This window comes from Trachinotus anak, unplaced genomic scaffold (genome assembly GCF_046630095.1).
Source record: "Trachinotus anak isolate AG129_WGS33_773 ecotype Australia unplaced genomic scaffold, CSIRO_AGI_Tana_v1 ptg000018l, whole genome shotgun sequence".
Classification (NCBI taxonomy): Eukaryota; Metazoa; Chordata; class Actinopteri; order Carangiformes; family Carangidae; genus Trachinotus; species Trachinotus anak.
This window is the reverse complement of record NW_027273869.1, coordinates 16,799,116-16,821,295: the sequence shown is the minus strand read 5'-3', so window position 1 is coordinate 16,821,295 and position 22,180 is coordinate 16,799,116. Positions and strand designations below refer to the sequence as shown.

At 42.8% G+C, this 22,180-nt stretch overlaps 1 protein-coding gene across 4 annotated transcripts in view; it reads right to left on the bottom strand.

The window, feature by feature from the left end:
* LOC139635306 (uncharacterized) overlaps positions 1-14,066 on the bottom strand; it is a 54,083-nt gene extending 40,017 nt beyond the window's left edge. For 2 of the 4 annotated variants that reach the window (XM_071502490.1, XM_071502491.1), the window contains exons 1-4: positions 13,643-14,066; positions 8,825-8,890; positions 2,756-2,939; positions 226-678 (exon numbers count right to left, since the gene is read on the bottom strand). In XM_071502490.1, coding sequence (XP_071358591.1) covers positions 226-678; positions 2,756-2,939; positions 8,825-8,890; positions 13,643-13,810 — 871 coding nt within the window. In that variant the 5' untranslated portion in view covers positions 13,811-14,066. Of the gene's footprint in view, positions 1-225; positions 679-2,374; positions 2,568-2,755; positions 2,940-8,824; positions 8,891-13,642 lie in introns of those variants that run through there. The other 2 variants (XM_071502489.1, XM_071502492.1) reach the window with 2 other exon arrangements.
* Between the last annotated feature and the right edge of the window lie 8,114 nt (positions 14,067-22,180).

Here is a 22,180-nt window from a genome sequence, read left to right as displayed (position 1 = left end):
GATTATTGAGAGAATAATAATCAATCATTTTGATAATCAGTGAATAGTTTAAGCCTTTTATCAAGCAAAAATGACAAATATTATGTGTTGATTCTCAAATATGAGTATTTGCTTTTCTCTGTTGTATATCATCACAAATATAATATTCATTAATTATTGAAAAAAATAATCAATTATACAAATTATCAGTTAATGCAAATTCCACTGTCTCCATAGAAGTTTTACCAGACAGGACACTGCTCCTGCCACTGATGAGGTCTGTGCTCCGGCTGAATAAACTGGAGGGTGGACGACTTAAGTCTGATCCCTGTGAGAGGGAGGTCGGTGATGCTGAGTGCTCCGAGCCCGCAGGCCCGAGGTGCAGCTCCCAGTCCGGCTGCTTGATGGAGGCCACAGCAGCCTGTGGCGCTTTCTCTCTCTCCTGAGATTCATCTTCCTCCTCTGGAGCAGGATGAGAGAAGGGGGGAGATGCTGGCACAGAGTTTGGCATGCTTTCTTTTCTTCCAGAGTCGAGGTGAAGGGTGGTTTGGTGGGGGGGTGTTGGATTAATGGTGGATGGCGGTGGGGTGGCAGGGAGAGAAAGACAGGGAACAACGACAGCAGAGCGCCTTCCTGCGATCAAGCCCTCATGCTGCACAGCATTCCTTCTTCTTCTGTCTGGACTGAGATGGGAGGATCCTTCGAAAAAGACAAAAACAAAACATTTCCTTGAAGATGTTGAGTATTTGCATTTTAAGTGCAGGTCATCTTTAAAGCTGCCAGAGCCTGCTCGTGACATTTTCGTTCCCACTTTCCTGAGTCCTGAGGCAAACACTTGTTTCCCTGCTGGGTGGGTCGACCTGCTAACAATGGCAGCGAGAAATCGGCCCACTGGAGCAGCTGCCTGTTTCCCAACTCCGTGTTCACAATAGTCATCAGAAGTGAGGGCAGGGGAGCGCGTATACACACAACGTTTATTACAAGATAGAGATGTCTGAAAATGATGTCAGTCACAGCTGTCGCCAAAACACACTCGACAAGTGTTTGAGGAACAGCATCGGCAGTGATGCCAGATCAGGTGGTTTTAGTTATGTTTTTATTTAAATTCATGGGTAAACTTCTTACTTATCACTTATACTTAGCATTTATGAAGACTAAAATTTTCATGACTTGGAACCTCCCCTCATCCAATTAGTATCATTATAGTATCAAATGAGAGACAAAACCAAAATACATCTAAGTTAATCATACAACCTTAAATCTGCTCATACAAGTGAAGATTGGTTTTCAGTGCATATTCTATAAGGATTGGTTGCCTTGTCACACTAATAAAACAGAAGACCAGAGGGAAGTCTTATATGTTTTGGATGTCAGATGAATGTAAAATCCCATCCTATAAATAAGGCCTAAATTTATGATGAAGCTGTTGGTTATCTCCCAGTTAACTGATTGATTGTTAAGTCCAGAAAATGATGGAGGATGGTGGAAAAATAGCCATCACAAGCTCCCAGATCCCATCGAGATGTTGTACAATTACTAGTTTTGACCAACAGTCCAAAAACCCAAAGATGATCAGTTTGAAAAGATATAAAAGAGACTAAAGGAGCTAATATTTGCATCTGAGCAGCTGGAGCTAAAGACTTTTTTGTCATTTCTGCCATAAAATGTATAAAAATGTCCATACACAGCGCAAACTTAAACCCATGTCTAAAGCACAGTTTTATCCATCTTTTTTTCATTCATCGTCTCCCCTGCTCCAGTTCCTCTTTCTAACTACGAACCCTTCCTTTCATCCCTCTGAGATTCTCTTCCACAAACATCAACTCCATCCAGCACCGCCCATTTCCCTTTCGCCTTCTCCATTCTTCCCTCTTTGCCTTTGCACACCCCTTCTTTTCTCTCTCCTCCAATTTTTTTGTTGACCACTGTGTGTGTGTGTGAGGGAGGGGTGAGGAGGGGTGGAGGGTGTCAGACAATCTGCTCTTGTTTCCTGGGGGTCTGCCGCCGAGAGGAGTCAGCACTGGGGGATAAAGAGAACACACTGGAGAGCACATTTCTGCACTGCCTCCTCTTACAATGCCCTGCCATTCCCATCTGTTACACACACACACACACAAGTGTACGTGAGCTGGTGCATGTGTGTATTGGTGTGTGTGCTGATGTGCATATGAATGACATGTGTCACGGCGTTGGGCGCAGCACGTTTCTTCAGGGAGCAGGGTTAAGGACGATTGTGAGGGAGCCGACCACCATATGGTAGAATAATTAGTATTAGACCCCGGTGCTGAGAAATACCCCCCTCCTCTGCTCTACACACACACACACTCACAGACACACACACACGCACACACACACACACACGCACGCACACACACACACACACACACACACACACCCCAGCACGCTGAAAGCAGTGCCCTGCTGGGAAGCTGAGGTGTGTGCTCGGGAAAATGCCTTCACATCAGAGGCTGGGCTCTGAAAGGAGCGGCAGGTCTCCCAGCCCCGGGCCTTTCACTCCCACCAGAGGACCACCAGGAGGGCGGCGCTGTGGGCACTTCCTTGCCAGAGAGGGCGGCCGAGATTTGCTCCTAACCAAACACAACCACAGAGAGAGATTAAGAGCTAACAACGAGCTTGGTGGCCCGTACCTCCACCGCTCCAGGAGAGGAAGAAAAGGCGAGAAAAATTGTTAATGAGCAGAGCTGTGGAGTCAAAGGAGTCAGTGCCCTCCTCCCGATGGCGTGAAAGCACCAGGTGTTTTGTTGATAAGCCTCACCCTCCAGCACTTGGGTCTCTGGGGCAGCAAGGATGTGTGTATGCAGCATCTTCCCCTGAGATGGAGGCTGCGGCCTGGACTTGGCGCTCAGGAAACAAGGAGGTCTGAGGTCTTCAGGACGAGCCTTCATGTGAGACAAGAACCGTGGACACAGTAAGGGCCGATAAACAGGACGAGCCTGGGCCTGAGGGAGAAGAAAAAAACTTCAGTATGGTGCAAAAAGAGAAATGTAATTTTTCCATATCAAATGCTCTTATTTGTTTTAGATAAATAAAAACGGATCATGGAAAATAAAACAGAAAAAAACATTAAAAATAAAATAGTAAGTACACAATACAAGTATTTAAATCAAAATTTAATGAAGAGAAAAAACTAATTGAAAATAAAAGAGAGAGAGAGAGAATTACAATAACTAAATCGATAAATAAATGAATGGAAATTTAATAAATTCAAAAAACAACCTGGAAAAAAAGAAAGTAAACATATAATAAATAAAAAGTGTATTAACATTGAACTATTAAAAAGTAACAAATAAAATAACATAAATAAAAAAAGTTTAAAAAATACAATTAATAAATAAGTATATAAAAATAATAAAAGAATTTCATAAATACAACAATAACAAGTCAATTTAAATATATTACTTATATAAGACAGAGCTGACAATTAGAAAACATTCAACACAAAAAAATATAAATAAAAAATTGAAAAAAATTAATAAATAATGAAAATTATCCAAAAATTATTAAAATTACAAAAAATTGTGTTTTCCTCTAACTGAACCTAAAAGAACCAAAAACAGCTCCAAATGTTCGGTAAAAATCTGATGAACGAAAGTTGACTAAATAAAATAAAAAGGAACTAAATGTAAAAAATACATTTGAAAATAAATGTACATGTATGTATAAACATGCTCTCTCCCATCTAACCTTTCAACAGTCTATTGTGACTGTTGTGATTAAATCAAAACACAAAATAAAAGTCACCCTGGAAGACAACTGTGCCACCACAAAATAAAAGCCTGAATGAAAACCCTGCTGCAGCCTACTGTTTGTAGATGGCAATTTCAAAAGATGCATGGTACCACGACTGCCCCCTTGTGTTGACAGACTAGATCACACATCTCCTCTTCAGCACACAAAGTCCTTCCCCTCAAGCTTTCTGCTCTTACACCCACAACCTGCCGCCTGCTTGAAAGAAAAAGTGGCAGAAAAGGATCTGAAGGGTGATAAAACTCTTTAAAGCACACGGGACACGGCAGGTAAAAGCAGGCAGGACAGTCAATATTGAAAATGTGGAGGGATGGACGACTGCCTGCAGAAGGCCAGCCAGTGAAAACCAGTGACTCATTCAGTCCTTCTGTGGCCTTTAGAGAGCAAACACTTGTAATAAATGGCCCACAGACGCAGGGCTTTTATTTGACTTGGATTTAAGTCGCATCTGAAGTTCAGCTCCTCACCCTTTTAACACACAATCAAAACAAACAGAAAATGCAGAAATACAACATCTGTCTGAGGACAATGATGAACCAAGAGACCTTCAGACAGAGAGTAAAAAAAGGGGGGGGGGGGGGGGGGGGGGCAAGAGGGAGGAGGAAGGTGGGGTCACTGTCTGTGACTCACACAGGGAGGATCAGCTTTTAAATCCCTGCACCATCTCCACTGATTCCCTCCTCTCAGATCTGGAGGCTTTAAAGATTTGCATTCTTCTGATGTAAAGAGGGAGAAGTGAGGTAGAAACGGCAGAACAAGAGCCGGTGATGGGGGCCTTGCTCCTCCACGCTCCTCTTCCTCCCCTACGGCCTCCCCATTACCTGTCACTCAGGCCCGTCAGAGGGCGGAGGAGGCCTTTGTGCGGCTAGACTCAGCTGCTGTTATCAAACTCGTGACCTTCTGCAGAACAGGTCCAGGCACGAAATGTTTCATGTAGGTCTGTGCCATTACAACCCACGCAAAGGCTCTTGTAATGCATCCATATACGCAAATGTAATCATACATACGGTACAGGACAAAGCTGCGTGTCCTTTAAACACACACACACTGATGTTTCTCATCATACACCGTCACGCTGATGAGTTTTCTGTGCAAGATTGACTCTTAAAGAGCCGTTTACTCTGGCTGCAGTCGTCTTCTGAGGCAGCATTACTCAAAAAATTCTTTATTACATGCAACAACTTGATGAAGTCGTTCTATTTTAAGCCCTTTATATTTCGTTTTGTTCATTTGACACTATTTTAAATGCTCTTTCCCCAATTTTATTGCAGATTTCTGTGTCATTAAGAACTTTGAATTCCTCCGCCATGAGATTGTTTTGTCACATCACTTTTCCACCTATTTAGCATGTAAAAGCAATATGTTATTAAATTATCTTAGTTTTGGCCATCATTCGTATTGGTCACAACACTGTCACCACCAGGTTATTGGTTAAGATCCGAGAACATGGTGGCTGACTGATGGGGCAGGAAACTCAGGCAGTCAGATGATCAGACAAACAAACCTACAACTTCACCAAACTTATTTGAAAGACCAAAACAAGGACAAACAGTGAAATTATTACCCAACTCTCAACTGCAAAAATCCATCAAAGTTTAAAGACAGGCTTCCAGGTTCAACTTGAACTTGTGTACTGTAGTAGTTCACTTTCGGTTTGACCTCTGAATAAAGTTGGTGATCTGGCTAAACTGTTGGTTTGGAATACCTTAAATCACATTAGTTTTCTCTAACTAGTGTGGTCTTTGCTTCAGTTTTGTTGTTGTAGTGAACAGATATTAAAATGTAAACTCAATATGTTTCAATATCTTAAGCTCAACCCAGCTACACCATGTACAACACATGGTCTTTTCATGCTTATGGATGTCAAAACCAAAATAATGGAGACTGATAAGAGAGAAAGTAAAAGTTTTTCCTGAATGTTATCCGAACAGGAAATGCAATGGCTGTATTACAAATAAATCTGATGATGGAGGTTGGATATTGTTTCTGGACAATTCAGCTTCAGTTTCACATTTACAACTAAACTAAACTCAAAGGTACAATTGGCTAAAATTATGATTCTAGAGCCCTTCGATGAGTAGGACGTTTCCAGCAGTGACAGTAGGTAATACTGTAGTTTCTGTAGACACCCATGACACTCATGTGGGCTCCTTCGGGCCCTTGCAGGCCCCCAGGAAGCAGGCTGACCTCCTGGCGTCAGGCAACCCACACGCTGTCCTCACACAGCCAGAACTGGCTAATGTCATTATGGGCCTGTTTGTGGTCAACAGCTCCCTGATTGAGATGTACAAGTAGCACTGCTCAATGAATGTAGGAAGTCTATTAGTTAGTCAGAGTCCCAGATGGCCTGCAGAGGACAGACTTGCGTGTGCTCCTTCACCCCCCTCACCTCTAAACACACACACATATGCACACAAGCATACATGAGCAATGATTCAGGCACACATGCACACACACATACTTAATTACACTGCCTCCGAGTGAACCCTCTGACAGGCGGACGACTACGAGCAAAGACAGAAGTGTGTCTATGTCCCAGTGTCTGCAGGAACAGAGAATTCTTCACAGAGCTGATACACAAGAAAGCCAGGCTTAGGCCCTAACAAGGTTAAACCCCAGAAAAAAAAGTGACTTTTTAAATCATGGAGATTTGTGTTTCTGTGGGGTGTAATTAGCTTTGCTGTAGGGGAGGAGGGAGGGTGGATGAAGGGTCGGGATACTGGCGAGGGGGCCGGCGAGAGGCAAAGCGGGGGACGACGACAGTGGGGCGCATTGTGGAGTCCGGCGGATTCAGGGGAGTAAATCTGATTATCAGCTCGTGTCAGAAGCCAGGCTCAGATGCAGCTTAGCATTCAGAGCAACTTTCTACTTTCGATGGTTAGACAATGACCCCGCTTTACAGGCCCACGCAGCCCCAGAGGGGCCGTCAACTCCTCCCCCTGAAGCCCCCACATCCTGAAACAACACAACACAACGCAGCATAGTACAGGATGACAGCACTCCAACACAACATTATATACAGTGTTGGAGAGATTAACTCAGACTTTATTTGAGTAAAAGTAACAAGAACATGTGTAAAAACATTACAAATTAAAGTTCTGAATCATCATCAGGAATTTGATTTACTGGTGTTTTATAGATCAGTTATAAGCCTTTAATGAGAAAAAACTTTTGGGTTGCCTAGGTTAAAAAAAATCCTTTTTGTTTGGCAACACTGCTGTTAAAATGTTGGTAATCCATTAATAAATGCTCATGGATTTCCTATTTTCTAATAACCCATCAAGTCTGAAGTTATGCATTATGTTAAAGCCAATAAGTTGTTGATAAATGGTCAAACCATTCAATTAAAGGTAAAGGCATGTTTCAAAATCTGGCAACCCAAATCTTATTCTTACTAATATCTTAAACCGATCAATAAAGCATGAGTAAATCATTCAGAAGGCCATCATTCGTCATAATTCATTATATTATTGGATTATTAATGATGCATTAATGTGTAAACAGCATTTTAATGCTGGAGCTGGTAAAGTTAATTTTACCTACAATTCACATGCTGTTGTGTGGTTTACATCCAAACACTGATATCTTATGCAAAAAAATAAATTGCAACTAAAGCCGAGAAATGTAGAGGAGTAAAAAGTTACCGTACTTTCCTTCTGAAATGTAGAGGAGCACAAGCATAAAGTAGCATAAAATGGAAATCAGGTACAAGCGTCTTGAATTTGCACTTGAGTGAAGGGACTTAAATGCTTTCCATCACTGATTTCAAGATATTAATGAACAAGAAAAGATGGAGTGTTAAGAGTGATGCAGCTTTTTTATGTTCACTATCACAATTTAAGAAAACCACTGAATATCCGTCACATGTCGGCCACTGAAACATAAAACCAGGGTGGAACTCGTTGTCCAAACATATATGAAGTTTTAAACTGGAGCTCTGCAGCGCTGTTGCCTTGTTTGGGCACCTGTGCATTCTGTCCTGCACCGTCCCACAGTGGCTCGTGTCCCAGGTGACAGTGCAGGCGCTCTGATGCCTATATAAAGCAGACTGCTGGGTCAACAGCCTCTTGTCGCCTGCCTGTCTGTTTAGACAGGGACACCCTTGTTGTAAAAGCCGTGTCACCGTATGACGGGAGCAGTTTTACCATCACAATGCCCCCGTGATTTATTAGATATAGCAGGAGCGCGGCAGAAACAGAGGGTGGCAGAGGGCGATGCCAGGCCTGATGAACTCGCTGAATGCAGAAGTGCTGAAGGCAGTTGAGGATGTAAATGAGGCTGTAAGGACCAGCGAGCGTCTTTGTCTGCTGACTTTACTTGTTTGTTTAACCAGAGGCCAAGACAGGAAGCCAGCCCACACAACTCTGTTGTCCCCATGGCAACACCACTGTTAATTGTGGCACATCCACTCCCAGCCTCTTTTCAGCAAAGGGGAGAGGTGGAGACTTGTGAGTGTTGGAGGAGAGAAAGGAGTGTGTGTGTTTTAGTGTTTGTGTGTATGTGTGTGTCTCTTTCTTTTCGCTTGTCAGAGGCAAGGCAAGAATATTGGCACATTGTTTAACTTTTGAAAAGTTCACTAAATTTGAACTTTAAATATAAGTTTAATATCAGATTTATTATTTTTTTTATCAACAAAGCTACTTGAATGTGAAGATTTGCTGATTTCCTCTGTTTCTATCATTATAAACGAAATAAATACAGTTGCAAAAATATAAGAGATCCAGATATGTCATAAGTCAAGGGAAACACACTGTAATAATTTATGAATACAGATTTTAAATATATTACTAAGATCAACTAAAATAAAAAAAATAGATTAGACAGTAAAATCTTCTAAAAAAAATCTTTATTCAGTACAAAATCAATGTGATGTATATGTAAGCAAATGTAGCTTCTAGGAAAAATCTCACACTGCGAGCTCTTAAAGCAGGTGCCTGTCCAGGTGAACATCCTTTGTCATAACACCTGACCTTGGATCATCATCTGTCATGGGATGTAATTTCTCTATTCTGACCTATGACTGTCTAGAAAAACTTAAAAACTGTTGTTGAATGAAGAGTAGTACTGGGGCACTCACAGTGTAGTGGCAGAGTCCTCTGTCCCACAGGATGGCCTTGCTGACAAAAGACATGTAAATGGGTCTCTGCAAGAAACAGAAAAGAAGCCAAATAAATACAAAAGAAAGTTATTGATTACAGAAAGAAATTTAAAAACAGATCTATCAGAGCCAGATTGAGATTGATCAATCAAAAGAGTTCATAGATGAACTGCTTTCAGTAGCTCAATCTCCTGCTCTGTGGGCCCCCAGGCTGGGAACAATGACTGAATCCTGGCACAACAAACATAAAGCCACACAGTGAGAGAGCTCTCCAGAGACATTTAAACCCCCACCAGTGCATTAAAAACCCCTCTGTCTTGATTACTGAGCTGCTGTGAAACACCTCCAGTGGTTTTGAGCCCCTACAGCAGAAGCTGAGGACTCAGTGACGGAGTCTGCTCTCCCACGCACCCACTTTCCAACATCTGCTCAGTGCACACACGTCTGTTCCTTATCTCTTGCCCTTTTCTTCTTGGCATGTAGCTTCTTCAGCAGTATGGTGGTCTTATGGCCAGGGTGCATCAGTTTGACCCGTGGAGCAGGGGGCACTGTGTTAACTCATCAATCAGTGGAGACACTTCACCAGCCAGTACCCAGCAGTCAGCACAGCAGCTCATCCATCTCTCTTTGCAGCTCCTGGCAGCTCCCAGAAGCACAGAGTCAGCTCGAGAGCCGGTCCACTCCAGGGAGCAAGAGAGCAGATCCTCCCAGGGCTCACCCTTCATTCATGGGCTGTAACCCCAGACCAGAGTGGGTGACAGGGGGCAAAATAGGCTCGCATGGTGAGAGGACAATAGAGCGTGATGTGTGTTTCCTTTGGAGTGCACTGGTGTGGAGCTTTCTGCCAGCTTGTGCCAGACTCTCAAACCCATTCAGTGCCACTATGAGAGGCTAGAGGCCAGCGTCAGGTCTGGCCATCTCACCGCCTTTGTCTGTTGGCGTAATTTAGGCCGTACCTGTTGTATTTAACAAAAGCACATCACGTATGATTATGCACATTATGGCAGAAATACCTCACAAGCTCTCCATCCTTAATAGAAGACTTAATTGCAGCTGAATAATGAACCGACCGAGAACAACAACCAATTTTCCTGCAAATCATGGGTGCTTGTGGCCCAATGACCTTGTTGTTACTAATTATACGCTGAATGTGAAATCAAGTACATTTTCAGACAGTAGAGGATGAAGTGGCTGGGGGGGTGGGGGGGTGGGTGAAGTAAAGCAGAAAAGGCAAAAGAAAAAGGGCAGAATTTAAATGAATGAGAAACCCATTGTGTATTTTTTTTTACTTTTTAAAAATACTTAACTAAGGCTTTTCAAAATAAATTTTAAATATTATGTTTTCACTATTATGAACTGCGACTCTACACTTGCAAAGTTTGGAAAAAATTATCAGTTGACAATTTGCTGAACTCATGTGTAGGCCATTTCTCCACATGTTGAAATTGCAAACGTTAGCATGCCCTGCTAACTAGCTTGCTACCTACAGTCATAGCATGACCTCCATGCCTAAGGAGCACATTATTAGCCACCTACATTTTCTTTGACAACAAGTTAAGTTAAAAAAAAATCACCTCCTTCCTGAGAACCTGAAGAGCATTTCTCTACAGTGTGGAAGCTAGTACTGCTATCAGAGTTTGCAATGCTCTGCTCTTTAGATTCGATTTGGACAAGTTTACAATCTAGTAACTGCAACCAAACTCCTTATCCAAAATATCTACTTTCTCTTAAAAGTGAAACCGACAATATAATAATAATATAAGCATAAATCTAACCTCTGTCTTGCTTGTCCAATATAAGCTAAGCAGCTAAAGACTGAAATAATAAACTAGTTGCAATTAAAGCAAATAAAGTTTCTGGCTGTCAGCTAGAAATGAGAAGCTCCTCTCTTTCTTAAATCAGCAACTATACTGTGTGTCCAATCTGCTGCTGTTATCAATGTAAACTACATATGAACCATGTGAGAAGAGCAAGCTTGACTGATGTAACAGCAAACGGTCTATTACACATTGTGAAACCAGCTATTGTATTTGACAAAACAATCTTATCGGAAGGCTTATTTGGCTGACTTAGTGAAGCTTCCTATCTTATCACACCATCTTCCTCAGCAGATAGGCTTTGCCTTACTGTAGATGTTGATATTTCCATTTTTCAGATGACTTATTGATTGTTGCAGCATTTTTTCCGAGAAGTGTTGAAAATACTCTGAAAAATGGAAATACAAACATGGAAAATTAAATAATCTACTGATGTTTCCAAGATCAAGAATTAACTTTCAGTCTCAGTTTTTCAGCCCACATCCTTAAAGTGCTCATAAGCAATGGAAATTTGAATATCTACTATTACAGCTGGGGAAACCCCATCTGCTGAAGAAGATCCAGTACAGCTACTAAATGAAAGCTGTGATTAAAGTCTTTCAACTTCTATTTCCAACGTCAAGAATCAACTTTTAATCTCAACAGATATGGGATGATTACATTATTGTGATGACACATGATTATACAGTGAAAAGCCAGGCCAATAATAAAGCTCGGGCTCCATTAGCGCAACCAAAATTGCATCAGTCAATGGCCTTGCTCTGCCTTTGATGTCATGGTTTGACCCATCATCACAAATACAACACATAATCCCATAGAGGGTTTGTCTAAAGTGATTGCTGCTCCTCTTTTCCTTGCTCAATTCAGATGATGAGATTAGGGAGATTCCTGGCAGATGGGCTTTCCAATGTGCATGTGTCGACAGCATGTTACCCCCCTTTTCCACGCAAACTCCACCTCGAGGTACTTCCTGTCAGAGCCGTTGAGCAAATAGCGGCGTGGGTTGACGGGACTCGAGAGGACAGGAAGTGCTGTGCTGCCGGTCTGAGCCAGCAGGGGGAAATATGGTCAAATATGGCCTTTCTTATCAATGAAGAGTAGGTGGAAGGGGCTAGATCAAATTACCAATTTAGAGCTAATCACCAAAGTGGTGGCTGGTCTTGGCTTTATCCCCACTCCCACTCTGCTTTCTCCTCTCTCTGGTGATTCCTGCCGCCATCTGTCTGTCTTTCTCAGGGGAGCCCTTCCTTCTCTCCTGAGCACGACACTGGATGCTTTATTAATTCCGTTTCACCTGATTACACCCTGTCTGTGAGTCAGGGCACATTAAAAGGCATTTAATCAACGTTTAATTGAGGGAGCAGGCATCGAGCAGGGAGCCGGAGATCAGGGCTTCATCCTGGTGAGGTCAGCCCCAAGGACACACTAACACACATTATACAGACGGATCCAGGAGTAAACAAGCTGCCATTTGTCCAGTGGCACCTTGTTTGTAAACCCACATATTACATGATGATAATAATATGGTAAAATGACATGGTATTACATATCCAGCAGTTTAGGAGAAACATTGCAGTAAATTTGGAGTAGAGTTTCTGACCACCTGATGAATGTGTCATTCTGTTTTTGAGCCGAATCAATTCCTGAGGGAAATATCTGGCTCTCTAGCTAAATGCTAAACTATGTTCACCAGCTAGTCTTTAACTACTCGCTAATTGGACACATAGTTACGTCCCGGACTTAAAAATGATGGTATCAACCAAAAGGGTAAGTATAAACCCCTGTGTAGCTGAGAAGAGCTGCAGGTTCGGATGATAATCCTCTAGAGGGTCATCACTACAAATGCCCCTTTCAAATTGTCACATTGTCATTTAATACATGGTGATGTTTTTTTTCCCAAAGTCTACATCATAACTAATTTTTAGACTCGTGTTTAGAGGATGAATAACTCCCGCATTCACACAGACAATCCTCAACTGTCGGAGGGGGCGACTGCCGACCATGATAATCCAAACACCTCTCCTTTCACATGAGTGTAAAAGTAAAAGTGTTCAGCTTAACTCTGCCACCACAGCAATGGCGGCACCACTTGAGATTGTGACACGCAAACCAGCCACCGGATTTGTCTACAAACCAACTAAGATTGAGACAAAAGAGCTACACAGTTTCTAAAGCAGAGACAAAACTTTAAAAGCACACCACAGGAACTCGGCAATGCAGCGCAACACAGCGGATGAGGAGATCCAGTTCAGAAAACAATCAAGCAAACGGCCGAGCTATCAATGGCAAACAAAAGGCGAGGGTGACCACCTCAGCATGTCTTTGGCCAGGTTAGAGCCAGAGACAGAATAGGAGAGCACCCAGATTGAGAAAAGAGAAAGCCCGGGGTCAGCTATAATGAGCCATGAATGTGAGCATCCGACCAATCCTGTTTAATGGAGTTCATCCCAGGAAAAGGTTTCTGTCCTGCCTTGCACCGGTGTTTGTGTGTGTTCATATTGGGGTCCGGGTCAGGGGGCTGCAAGGACTCTGTGACCCTGAAATGAGCTCTGGGAGTCAGTGGGGATCCCTGCTGATAGGACAGAGCTCCTTTTATGCTTTAATCTGCAAGCAAGAAGGATCAATATGGCAACTATTGGCGCTGGGATTGTGTGTTGGAGTAAGCGGCCCAGCCATTTTAGACGTCTCACAGGGGGTTGGCGCACCCTGACAAAAGCACAGCTCCACTGCCACCACCAGTCACAATGACCTGAGGGACAGTGGCACAACAGCAGCTAACCTACTTAACATTCATTAGTGTCAGAGAGGTGGACAGATGCTCCGGGTCTTACGGATCTTCTCTCTCATGTTCTCTACATGGGGCTCATTCAGCAGCGTTTGACGTGTCTTTCATTTGGGATATTGGAGTTGTGGGCGGTGGCGGCAGTAGGCCGCTCAGCTGTGGATTTAGGAAGAGCTGGGTGGGCATGGATGGACTCACCCTGTGCGCATGCTGTGCAGAACGGGGGCCGTCAGGCGACCAGGTGCTCGTGCTGACGGGATGCCTGGGCCGAGCCAGAAGTCTCAACGGACGCTTGAAATCCTGATTTCTGGAAGGTCTGTTTTCCCAGTGACGCTCTGGAGCTCCTGCTCTGTCAACAGCAGACATGTTCAATAAGCTCTAGTCTTTCAGTTTACTCATTTTCCCTATGAATATTTCACCACTGAAATCCTGAAGTCTCCAAGTTGTCGGCTGTATACCTTCAGTCCTTGTAGCTGAGTGATCTAAGGGTAGAGGACTTGGGCAATGACTCTCTGTGGGAGGCAAAAAAAATGCAGTCTATTTAAATAGTTCACGGCTGTTAATAATTACCATCCTGCTAAACTGGTGCAAGTCTCATCGTTGCACATCGTTTCCTTGGCAAACACAAGAGCACAGCATAAGATACCCCTCTGAGTTTGCTACAAATTTTCAGGCAAATAATGAACATCAACCTCATATTTCTTCCAGATGCAACACGAAAACAAGGCCTACAATAAACCAAAGCTTTCAATTAAGGAGTGAACAGCACTGTAGCCCCACACAGTGACAGAGGCCAGAGCAGAAATCAGGACCAGCTGGACAGAGAGAAGGCTTTTCAGCCCGACTCCAGACACAACATGGATCAGGTTCTGGGCTTCTATACAGCAGCATAAATCTCCTGGCCCTAATTACATTACAGGGCATATAGTGGCAAGTGCTGTGGAAACAATGGACCCTATCAATTCCACAAATCAGACCTCACTAGTGTGTGTGTGTGTGTGTGTGTGTGTGTTTCTGTGTGTGCATGTTCTGCATGTTCTGAACAGCCCTCTATCTGTATCTGCCATCAAAGCTTATTATCTAGAGTGGGTCTCTGCTGTGAAGTTCTTCATCTTTAGATTTGTAGTGCTGGAAAATCTTAGTAAATATACTCTTGGTGTAACATTAACAAGGCATGTGAACAAGTACAGAGTAGACAGTCGGTGTTTTCCATGGTGACCAGACCAAACACTTGGCACAAGCAGCCACCCCCACACAACCCATGTCCCACTTTTGCTAAAAAAAAAAACAAAAAAAAAAAACTCATAAACTTTTTTTTTTTTTTTTTTAATCCTGAGACATTTGTCTTTTACAAAATCTGCAAAAACAAGAATCTTCTTTATTTAATTTAGTCTTTATTTAATTTTGTGACATGACCTCCTCCCTTCCTAAAGCACACTCTGCCTGAGGTCTCCCTCTGTTCGACTCTACGGGGACTCTGCAGTGCACTTTGGGTAATCCAGATGCCACAATAACAGTTGCTAAGACACTGCCAGAAAATGCATTGTGTGAGTGGAAGTATATGGTTGGAAATCGCAGTATTTTGTGAATGGTTTTATTCTATTATGAGGGAAACTTTTAGAGCCAGTCAGTAAATCCAAGATTTTGTATACTTTTCAAGGCATTTTATGCACGCCATTTGGATAATCAGTAGGCTACAATAAAAAAGTCATTTAGTGCTGGGTAGTTAACGTACAATAGGTTTTTAGAGCTTTTCTGGTGCGTGCTGCATCTAAGAAATTACACTATGACAGCTGTGAATCATAGCAGTAAAGTTGTGGGTTGGAAAACCAAAACAATGAGCTGAAAGACGCTAAAACTGCAGATTAATGGATAATTTTCTGTGGATTCATTACTATGAGCAACACCTTTCACATAAAAGCAGTCATGATCCATTTTTAATATAAAATATTGATTAAAGTGGCTTTCATTTTTTATCCGTACTCTTTGTTAGACTGAGAAAAGAAAAAAATATTTGTTTACCACTTTTTTTGGTAATCGAACAACTAGTAAAGCATCTGGCTAACAGTTGAAAATTAGCCCCCAGGCTAACACGGACACATTTGCAATGAATGTCCCTGTGAAAATAAAATAAAAGTACTTTTAAGATAAATCATTTAAAAAATAATCCAAAAAAGGCTAATTTAGATGGTATACATTTGCAAAAGCACACACACACAAATAAACACATACATCAGCACACAAAAGCTGACAAAGCCTCTCACAAAACACATAAAAATACCATTACAAGGGCTTTCATGCTGTTCTAAGGAAAGCAGCCCTGCCCACTGCGTGCTGCCCTTTGTCGGCAGTGGGACCCAGAATCAAAGAGCGTTGACCTGCGCCGGCTCTGCCCGGTAGGCCTGCAGGCAGTCCTGCTCTGACTCCAAATCCCGGTTGCCATGCCATGCTGGGACCCCCCTCGATACTCCCCTTTCTCCTCCTGCTCCCCCGGTTGGCTCTGCTATTTCCGCATCTCATCAATCTGTCAGCTAAGCCCTCTGACATGCAGCACAATATGGTCCCAGTATTTCTCAGTTCATGTCCCCTCTTTCAATATGGTTCCAGCATTTCATGATTAGTCAGCTCATCCACGAGGTCTGCTCCCCTGGTGCCTCGGCAGCAAGGGAGGGAGTCGGCAGCAAATACAGTTGCTATCGGCGATGGCATCAGCCAGAGATGTATTTAAAATCTTTGCACACTAAAATTAATATTGTCTGACAAACACTGATAAGATCTATGTGGAAAATGGTTTGGAAGTTTCATAGCAACAGTAACTGTAAGTACAAGCTCTATTTAAGTGTTTATTAATATAGTTTTGTAAAGACTCCATAGCTGTATAATCAGATAATGAATGACAATATAACACAATTGTAATAATATAAAATATTACAAGGTAATGACTTGTTACAAACAAGTCATTACCTTTACTGTTATTAAGTGTTAACTTAATGGGTGTAATGATGAGCCATGTCCACAAATGTTAGATCTTAATGTATCTTTTGGCATAGAGGCATTACATCGTCCTGATAGGGATATTAATTTATGATATTTGTAGTACAGTGTATTGCTTGATTTTATGATGGACCTGCACAAATCTAAAAATGTCCCAACAATTTATCGCCTAGGCAACTGATTCCCACAAGTGACACAGATAAGGGCAGAGATGTTTTTGTTCAGATCTTTATCTGTAGCATATTATTGCTAAGTGCCATCTGTGCATGTCAATCAATGAGCATTTTATTAACTTATATTTAAAGGAGCTACTTCTACATTTTGCTATTGCTACATAGCCAACATTAGCATTAACAGCTGTTTACGTACCAGACAAGGAGACACACTGTGTTGAGTTCAGCATCAAACTTCATTCTTTTACTCACCAAGAGCTGCCTCCAGAGGTGGAAACCAACCCTCCAGCTTTGATTGTATTTCTATTACTTCTTTTCATCTATTGATGTGAGCATGCTAACCAGCTAGCTCCAACCTGGTTGTCCTATCTTGTCCCTTTCCGATACCGAGTCACTGTAGCCTCCAGTCTGCCCTGAAGAAGTAGCGCTGCTCAGAGGACGTATTATAACCTCTTTTCTTGTAAATGCAACAGTGGCTGAAGCTGTTGGCAAGACCAGGAAGTAAACAGCTATTTATGCTAACACTATGCAGCAATAGCAAAACTTACAAACACTGTCTTAAATGGTTATCGTGTTAGTTTAACTTTAACTTTCAAAGAAGATATCTGCACAGACACTTTATTTATACATGCAAGTAAAACTAAAACGTAATGACACTTTTACCTGATTATTATATTACATACAGACATACAGATAGAACGTCCAAGCCTCAATGCATACAGTATTTTGCAAATCTGCCACAGAATACAAAGTAAATTTATGTCAGAGTTGGTCACCTGTGCATATGGCCAACAGTTTTATGGAGAGAGGGAAGTGAAAAAGAAAGAGAGAGAGTGTGTATTCCTGTTTTGAGATCCCTGCCACTGGACAGGACTCACTCGAGAACACACCATTCAATTTATTTTCAAGTAAGGATGAAAGGAAGACTCCAAACTATGCATGTAGTCTATTCACTGGTGACGCTCTTTAAAGAATGAAAAAAAGACAGCAAAAAGAGTTGGAAAAGGGTGGAGGGGTGGAGCGCTGCATAAATTTTACATACACAAGGCAGCAGACAAAGTGATTGTTGCTTCCCCCAAACTTTTTTTTTCTCCTCCAGAAAACACTTTCCTTGCTGAATAGGCACCTATTAGTGACTCCATTATGGGCACAGGGCTCTTGAATGGCTCCTCACTGTGCGTCTTTATCATAGTCAGGCCGTGAATACAGGCAGCCCCCTCCTCCTGTAGCCCAACCAAGCTCCTTACAGCCTGTATTGATAGGCACTGTGGTGCTGGTGATGATGGGTGAGGCGGGCGGGGTGGGGGGGGGGGGGGTGGGGGGGGGGGGGGCTGCCACTCTCACCCCCTGTTGTGTGCTCCAGGTGTGGTGGGTTAAGCATAGTGCTCCACAGCCTCTATTGTGCTGCACACTTCTTTTTTTTTTTTTAACCACTTGTTCCAATAAAAAAAAAAAATGGATGCAGTGTTTTACATGCATTAGCTGATCTCCATAATGCCATTCCCCCACCCCTGCTGCACCCCAAAACAAGTCAGGCCTGCGGCGAATCGCTGCACACCGCCTCAGAGCCCTGTATTGTTGCTGGATTATTCAGGAGTTAGCTGAAAGAAAGACAGGGAGAGTGGGGTGTCTGTACTTTATCTCCAGGGGAGACAGGGGCTAAAGAAGGAGCTTCTTTAGAGGAGTGAGTTACTGCGGCGAAAAGCCCGAAAACACCTGCAGAAGACAAGCGCAGTGAGGCCGAGGCAAGGAACCCCTATTGTTTGTCTTTACTTTTCCTGCCTCCCATCTGAGGTACTGTAAACCAGCTTCCTCTGAATGCAGGAGCTTCTATTTATCACAAGCTCTGTCTCATAACCTGTCACAACATTATCACCCCGCTCAGTCTGCACAGACCCCGCCTCACTGACAGACCCGTCAGATTGTTAGCTTGCTTCAATCACCGGTATCTGTGTGTGCATGCGTCAGTGAAAGCACGACTCATTCAGCTTTGAAGTTATGTGTGTACTCGCAGTTGAAGGAGGGAGACGCAGAGAGTTAGCGAGACTTTATGATGAATATGGAAGCATTGTTCAGCCATGCTTACCTCCACAGGGAACCATCTGCTCCCTGTCAATGCATCACCTGCTCGTCTGAGCCGTCTCCCAGGCAACAAGGGGTGGGGGGATTAGGAGAGGTTATGGCTTTGATGGGAGGGGCCGTCGCTGGGGACAGAGCGGAGGCTGACTGGAAGAGAGGGGGGACAGAGGGGCTGATGGGAGAGAGGCGAATGTCGTCCTCTGCTGGCAGGAGGAGGGCTACAACAGGGGTTTGCATATTACAACACCATTACACAACATTAAAGCACCAGTTACATAGTTCTGGAAACTGTTGTTTTGACCCTGGATTATCCATAGTCCTCCCTGAGAGCAGCTTTAAAAGGACTATATCTTTAGGCGGATGTAGATATATATATAAATAGTTGACAGAGAAGTGGACCCTGTGGAAACAGCTGCAATAACTCCAGATACCATCGGGTTCATCTCGGCTTGAGCTTAAGGCTCAAGACCTTTGACAGAGAGTCTGCATCATAAACTGCAGTGGAGTTTGACACAAGTGAGCTTTTAGGAGGCAGGGACGGTGTCTGATGAAAAGATGCTATCCAGGTGCATTATGGGAAATTGCATGATCCAATGTGTTTGGAGCTTTAAAAAAATGAAATGGTGAAAAATCTGTCTCTTGTGAGTTTCCCAACTTCGCGGAAGGACGTTGTTAAACTGCTGGAGCAGTGTTTTATGTTTTAGAGAAATCTTATCAATCGCTTTTATTCTTTCAGTCCCTTCATGCTTTAGACCCTTCTTCTTAATGCTCTTGTTACTGCACGTTACATTTCCTGCATTTTGGTCTCTCCGCTATGAAACTGCAGTAAAATCAAAATCATTTTAATTTATGTCTTTTCTTGTCTTTTTTTTGGTTGAAATGCAAGTTAAGTGATATTTTGTGTATTCTGGAAAGTTTTTCACACTACCTCTTTTAATCCAGGATTTGCTTTATTATTTATTGTTTGCGATTTGACATTCCACACAATTTGGTAAACCGATACTGATATATACTGAAATTATTCATATTAATACCAACGTTTTCTACCATTAAAGGACATTAATGAATTTTTATGTATGGATCATGATTTATGAACTAAACACTTCATTAATAAGCTCCTTATACGTGCATTTTCATCATAATTGAATCGTGTTTCCATGGCAAATGACAAATGTTTATTGTGTGATTTCTGTGAACTAAATTTGTGGCCTAATGTCACAGAAAATTTGCTTTCAATGCCAGTATCATCAGTATTCATTTTTATAATGTAAGGAGGAATTTATTACCTCTCCACCTTCATATCATCCATCATTAAAAAAAAAACAAAACATATATGTATGTGTTATAACATAACTCTACGGTGAGGAAATGACTCGTCAAGCTCAAGCATGAAAAACAGCTGCAGAGTGACAGTCCCTCTGTGTGTGTTTGCTGTCGGCATATCAGGTATTGTGCGACCAGCAGTATGAATGTCGGTCAATCACAGAGTTCTCATTTAGTCTCTGTGTTCATCCACCTACAGTGAGCTGCACATTCTGCCAGTGACGGCTGCGCAAACACAGACCTGAGGACAGCTTAAAAGGCAAACACACAGGAGTTGAAATACACCTGATGAATGAGGTGGTTTGGGGGGGGTACATCACTGAACATTCAGTACAGTAACATGACACCTGGTTCAGGTTAGGTACTGAGGGATGAGGTAAAATGTTTGTGACAAAATGTAAATTCTTGAGTTTCTACTGTAGGAAAATTTGGGCAGCAGAAGTAAAGGTTTTTTAATTTAAGGTCATTTAATTTAATTTAATATCTTGAAAATACATCAAGAAAAATATTAATTTATTTACTAATTTAATCTCTATTGAAATTGGAGCATTTACATTACATTTGATTCTTTGAATTGAAATGTGTCTGTTTTAACTTGCAGGTGTACAGTGGATATGAAAACATGTCACACTTTAGTCGAACTGAGTCTTAACTTGGCAAAATTTTGAGCTAAAGGCGAAGGTTTGGTTTCAGATTTGAGATTGACACAATGAAAAAGTGATTTTATAATTATTTATTTATTTGTATACATTCATATGAACCTCGTAATTAACACACTATCGTAAAACTTTTTTTTTTTTCTCTGAAATATTTTTTCATTACTAAATAATGTCTGTGGGTGATACACTCAGGTCAGAGTCATCTGGTTAGAGGAACCTGTGCATATGCCCGAGCGTCTGACGCTCCCAGGTGACATGAGGACAGAGTGCCCCTCGGGACTTGCTCCAGCCGAGGAGTTGTTAACTACACCCAGGTGCTCACCTGGAGCCGCCCCCCTTCACAGACGCTGGGTGACACTGAGAAAGTCTCAGTGACAGGTGAAAGTGACCACAGCCGCAGGGAGGAAACACCTTTTGTATGTGGTCAGAGAGCCGCGGAGGGCGGTGACCCGGGTCCCCCTGCCGACGAGATCATCAGCCTGAGGGTGAGAAGCCGCCGTCAGGGGGAGAGAGGGAGAGGGAGGGAGGGTCAGGATCAGTGTCTCTTTACATCACAACTACCACAACATTATCATGTAATCCCCCCTCAGTTAGGGGCCTCAGCTCACCCCCTTAAAACAAACTCTTGAAAACAACACACCAATCTAATCCTCATCTTGTTGTGTAGGAAACTAATAAGCCCACCCCAACAGCAATTACAGAGCATTCACCCACCTGTAACACTACACTTCCTTATTATGTGTTGCACATTCTGCAGAGGTAGTAAAACAGCAGTGAAGCCCCATACGAGCATTTATAGTACACAGTTAATGTCAATGAGGCACAATACGCCCACATTTAAATTAGGGGGAATTTGAATGTCTAAAAAAACTTGATGCCAACCTTCTGTTGGTGCTAGCAGAAAAGTCAGGTGATCACCAAAGTCATTCAGGTTTGTCCTCTGGGCTCCAGGCCAGTTCATCCAATACTATTTGAGTACTTTCAGTTGGGGACCGACCACCTGACTAACACTGCCAGCCTTAAATGCAATGACGAGAGGTGTCTCACTCACATCATGGCACCATTTGCCTCTTAATATTTCCCTCTCTCACTCCGACACTGGGCCCACTTTGGACTCGTCCCCTGGATGAGATGTTGATCCTGGGAGAGTTCCTGTCAGGGCCACGTGTAGCGGGGGACCCGGCCAGGGAAGGAGGTGACTTTCCTGGGTGTAAAATTCAATTATCCAGCGGGTGAGCGTGTCTGAGCGTGTCTGTTGTCAGCAACGGGCGGACGGCTGCCCGTTCCCAGCATGCGACAAGGGGGTTAAGAACCACAGAAAGGCCTCCATTATCCCGAGTGAGAACGGCCCATGTGGCTGGCTGCACGGCCCCCACACTCATTCACTCCCCTTTACAACAGCGCTGCCGAAAGCCTCAAAGTTTCATTCTCTTTTCTCTGCTCCCACTCCTTTTCTTCCTCCTCCTCCCCCCCACCACCTCTCTTCTCTTGCTCTCCTCTCTCAGAAA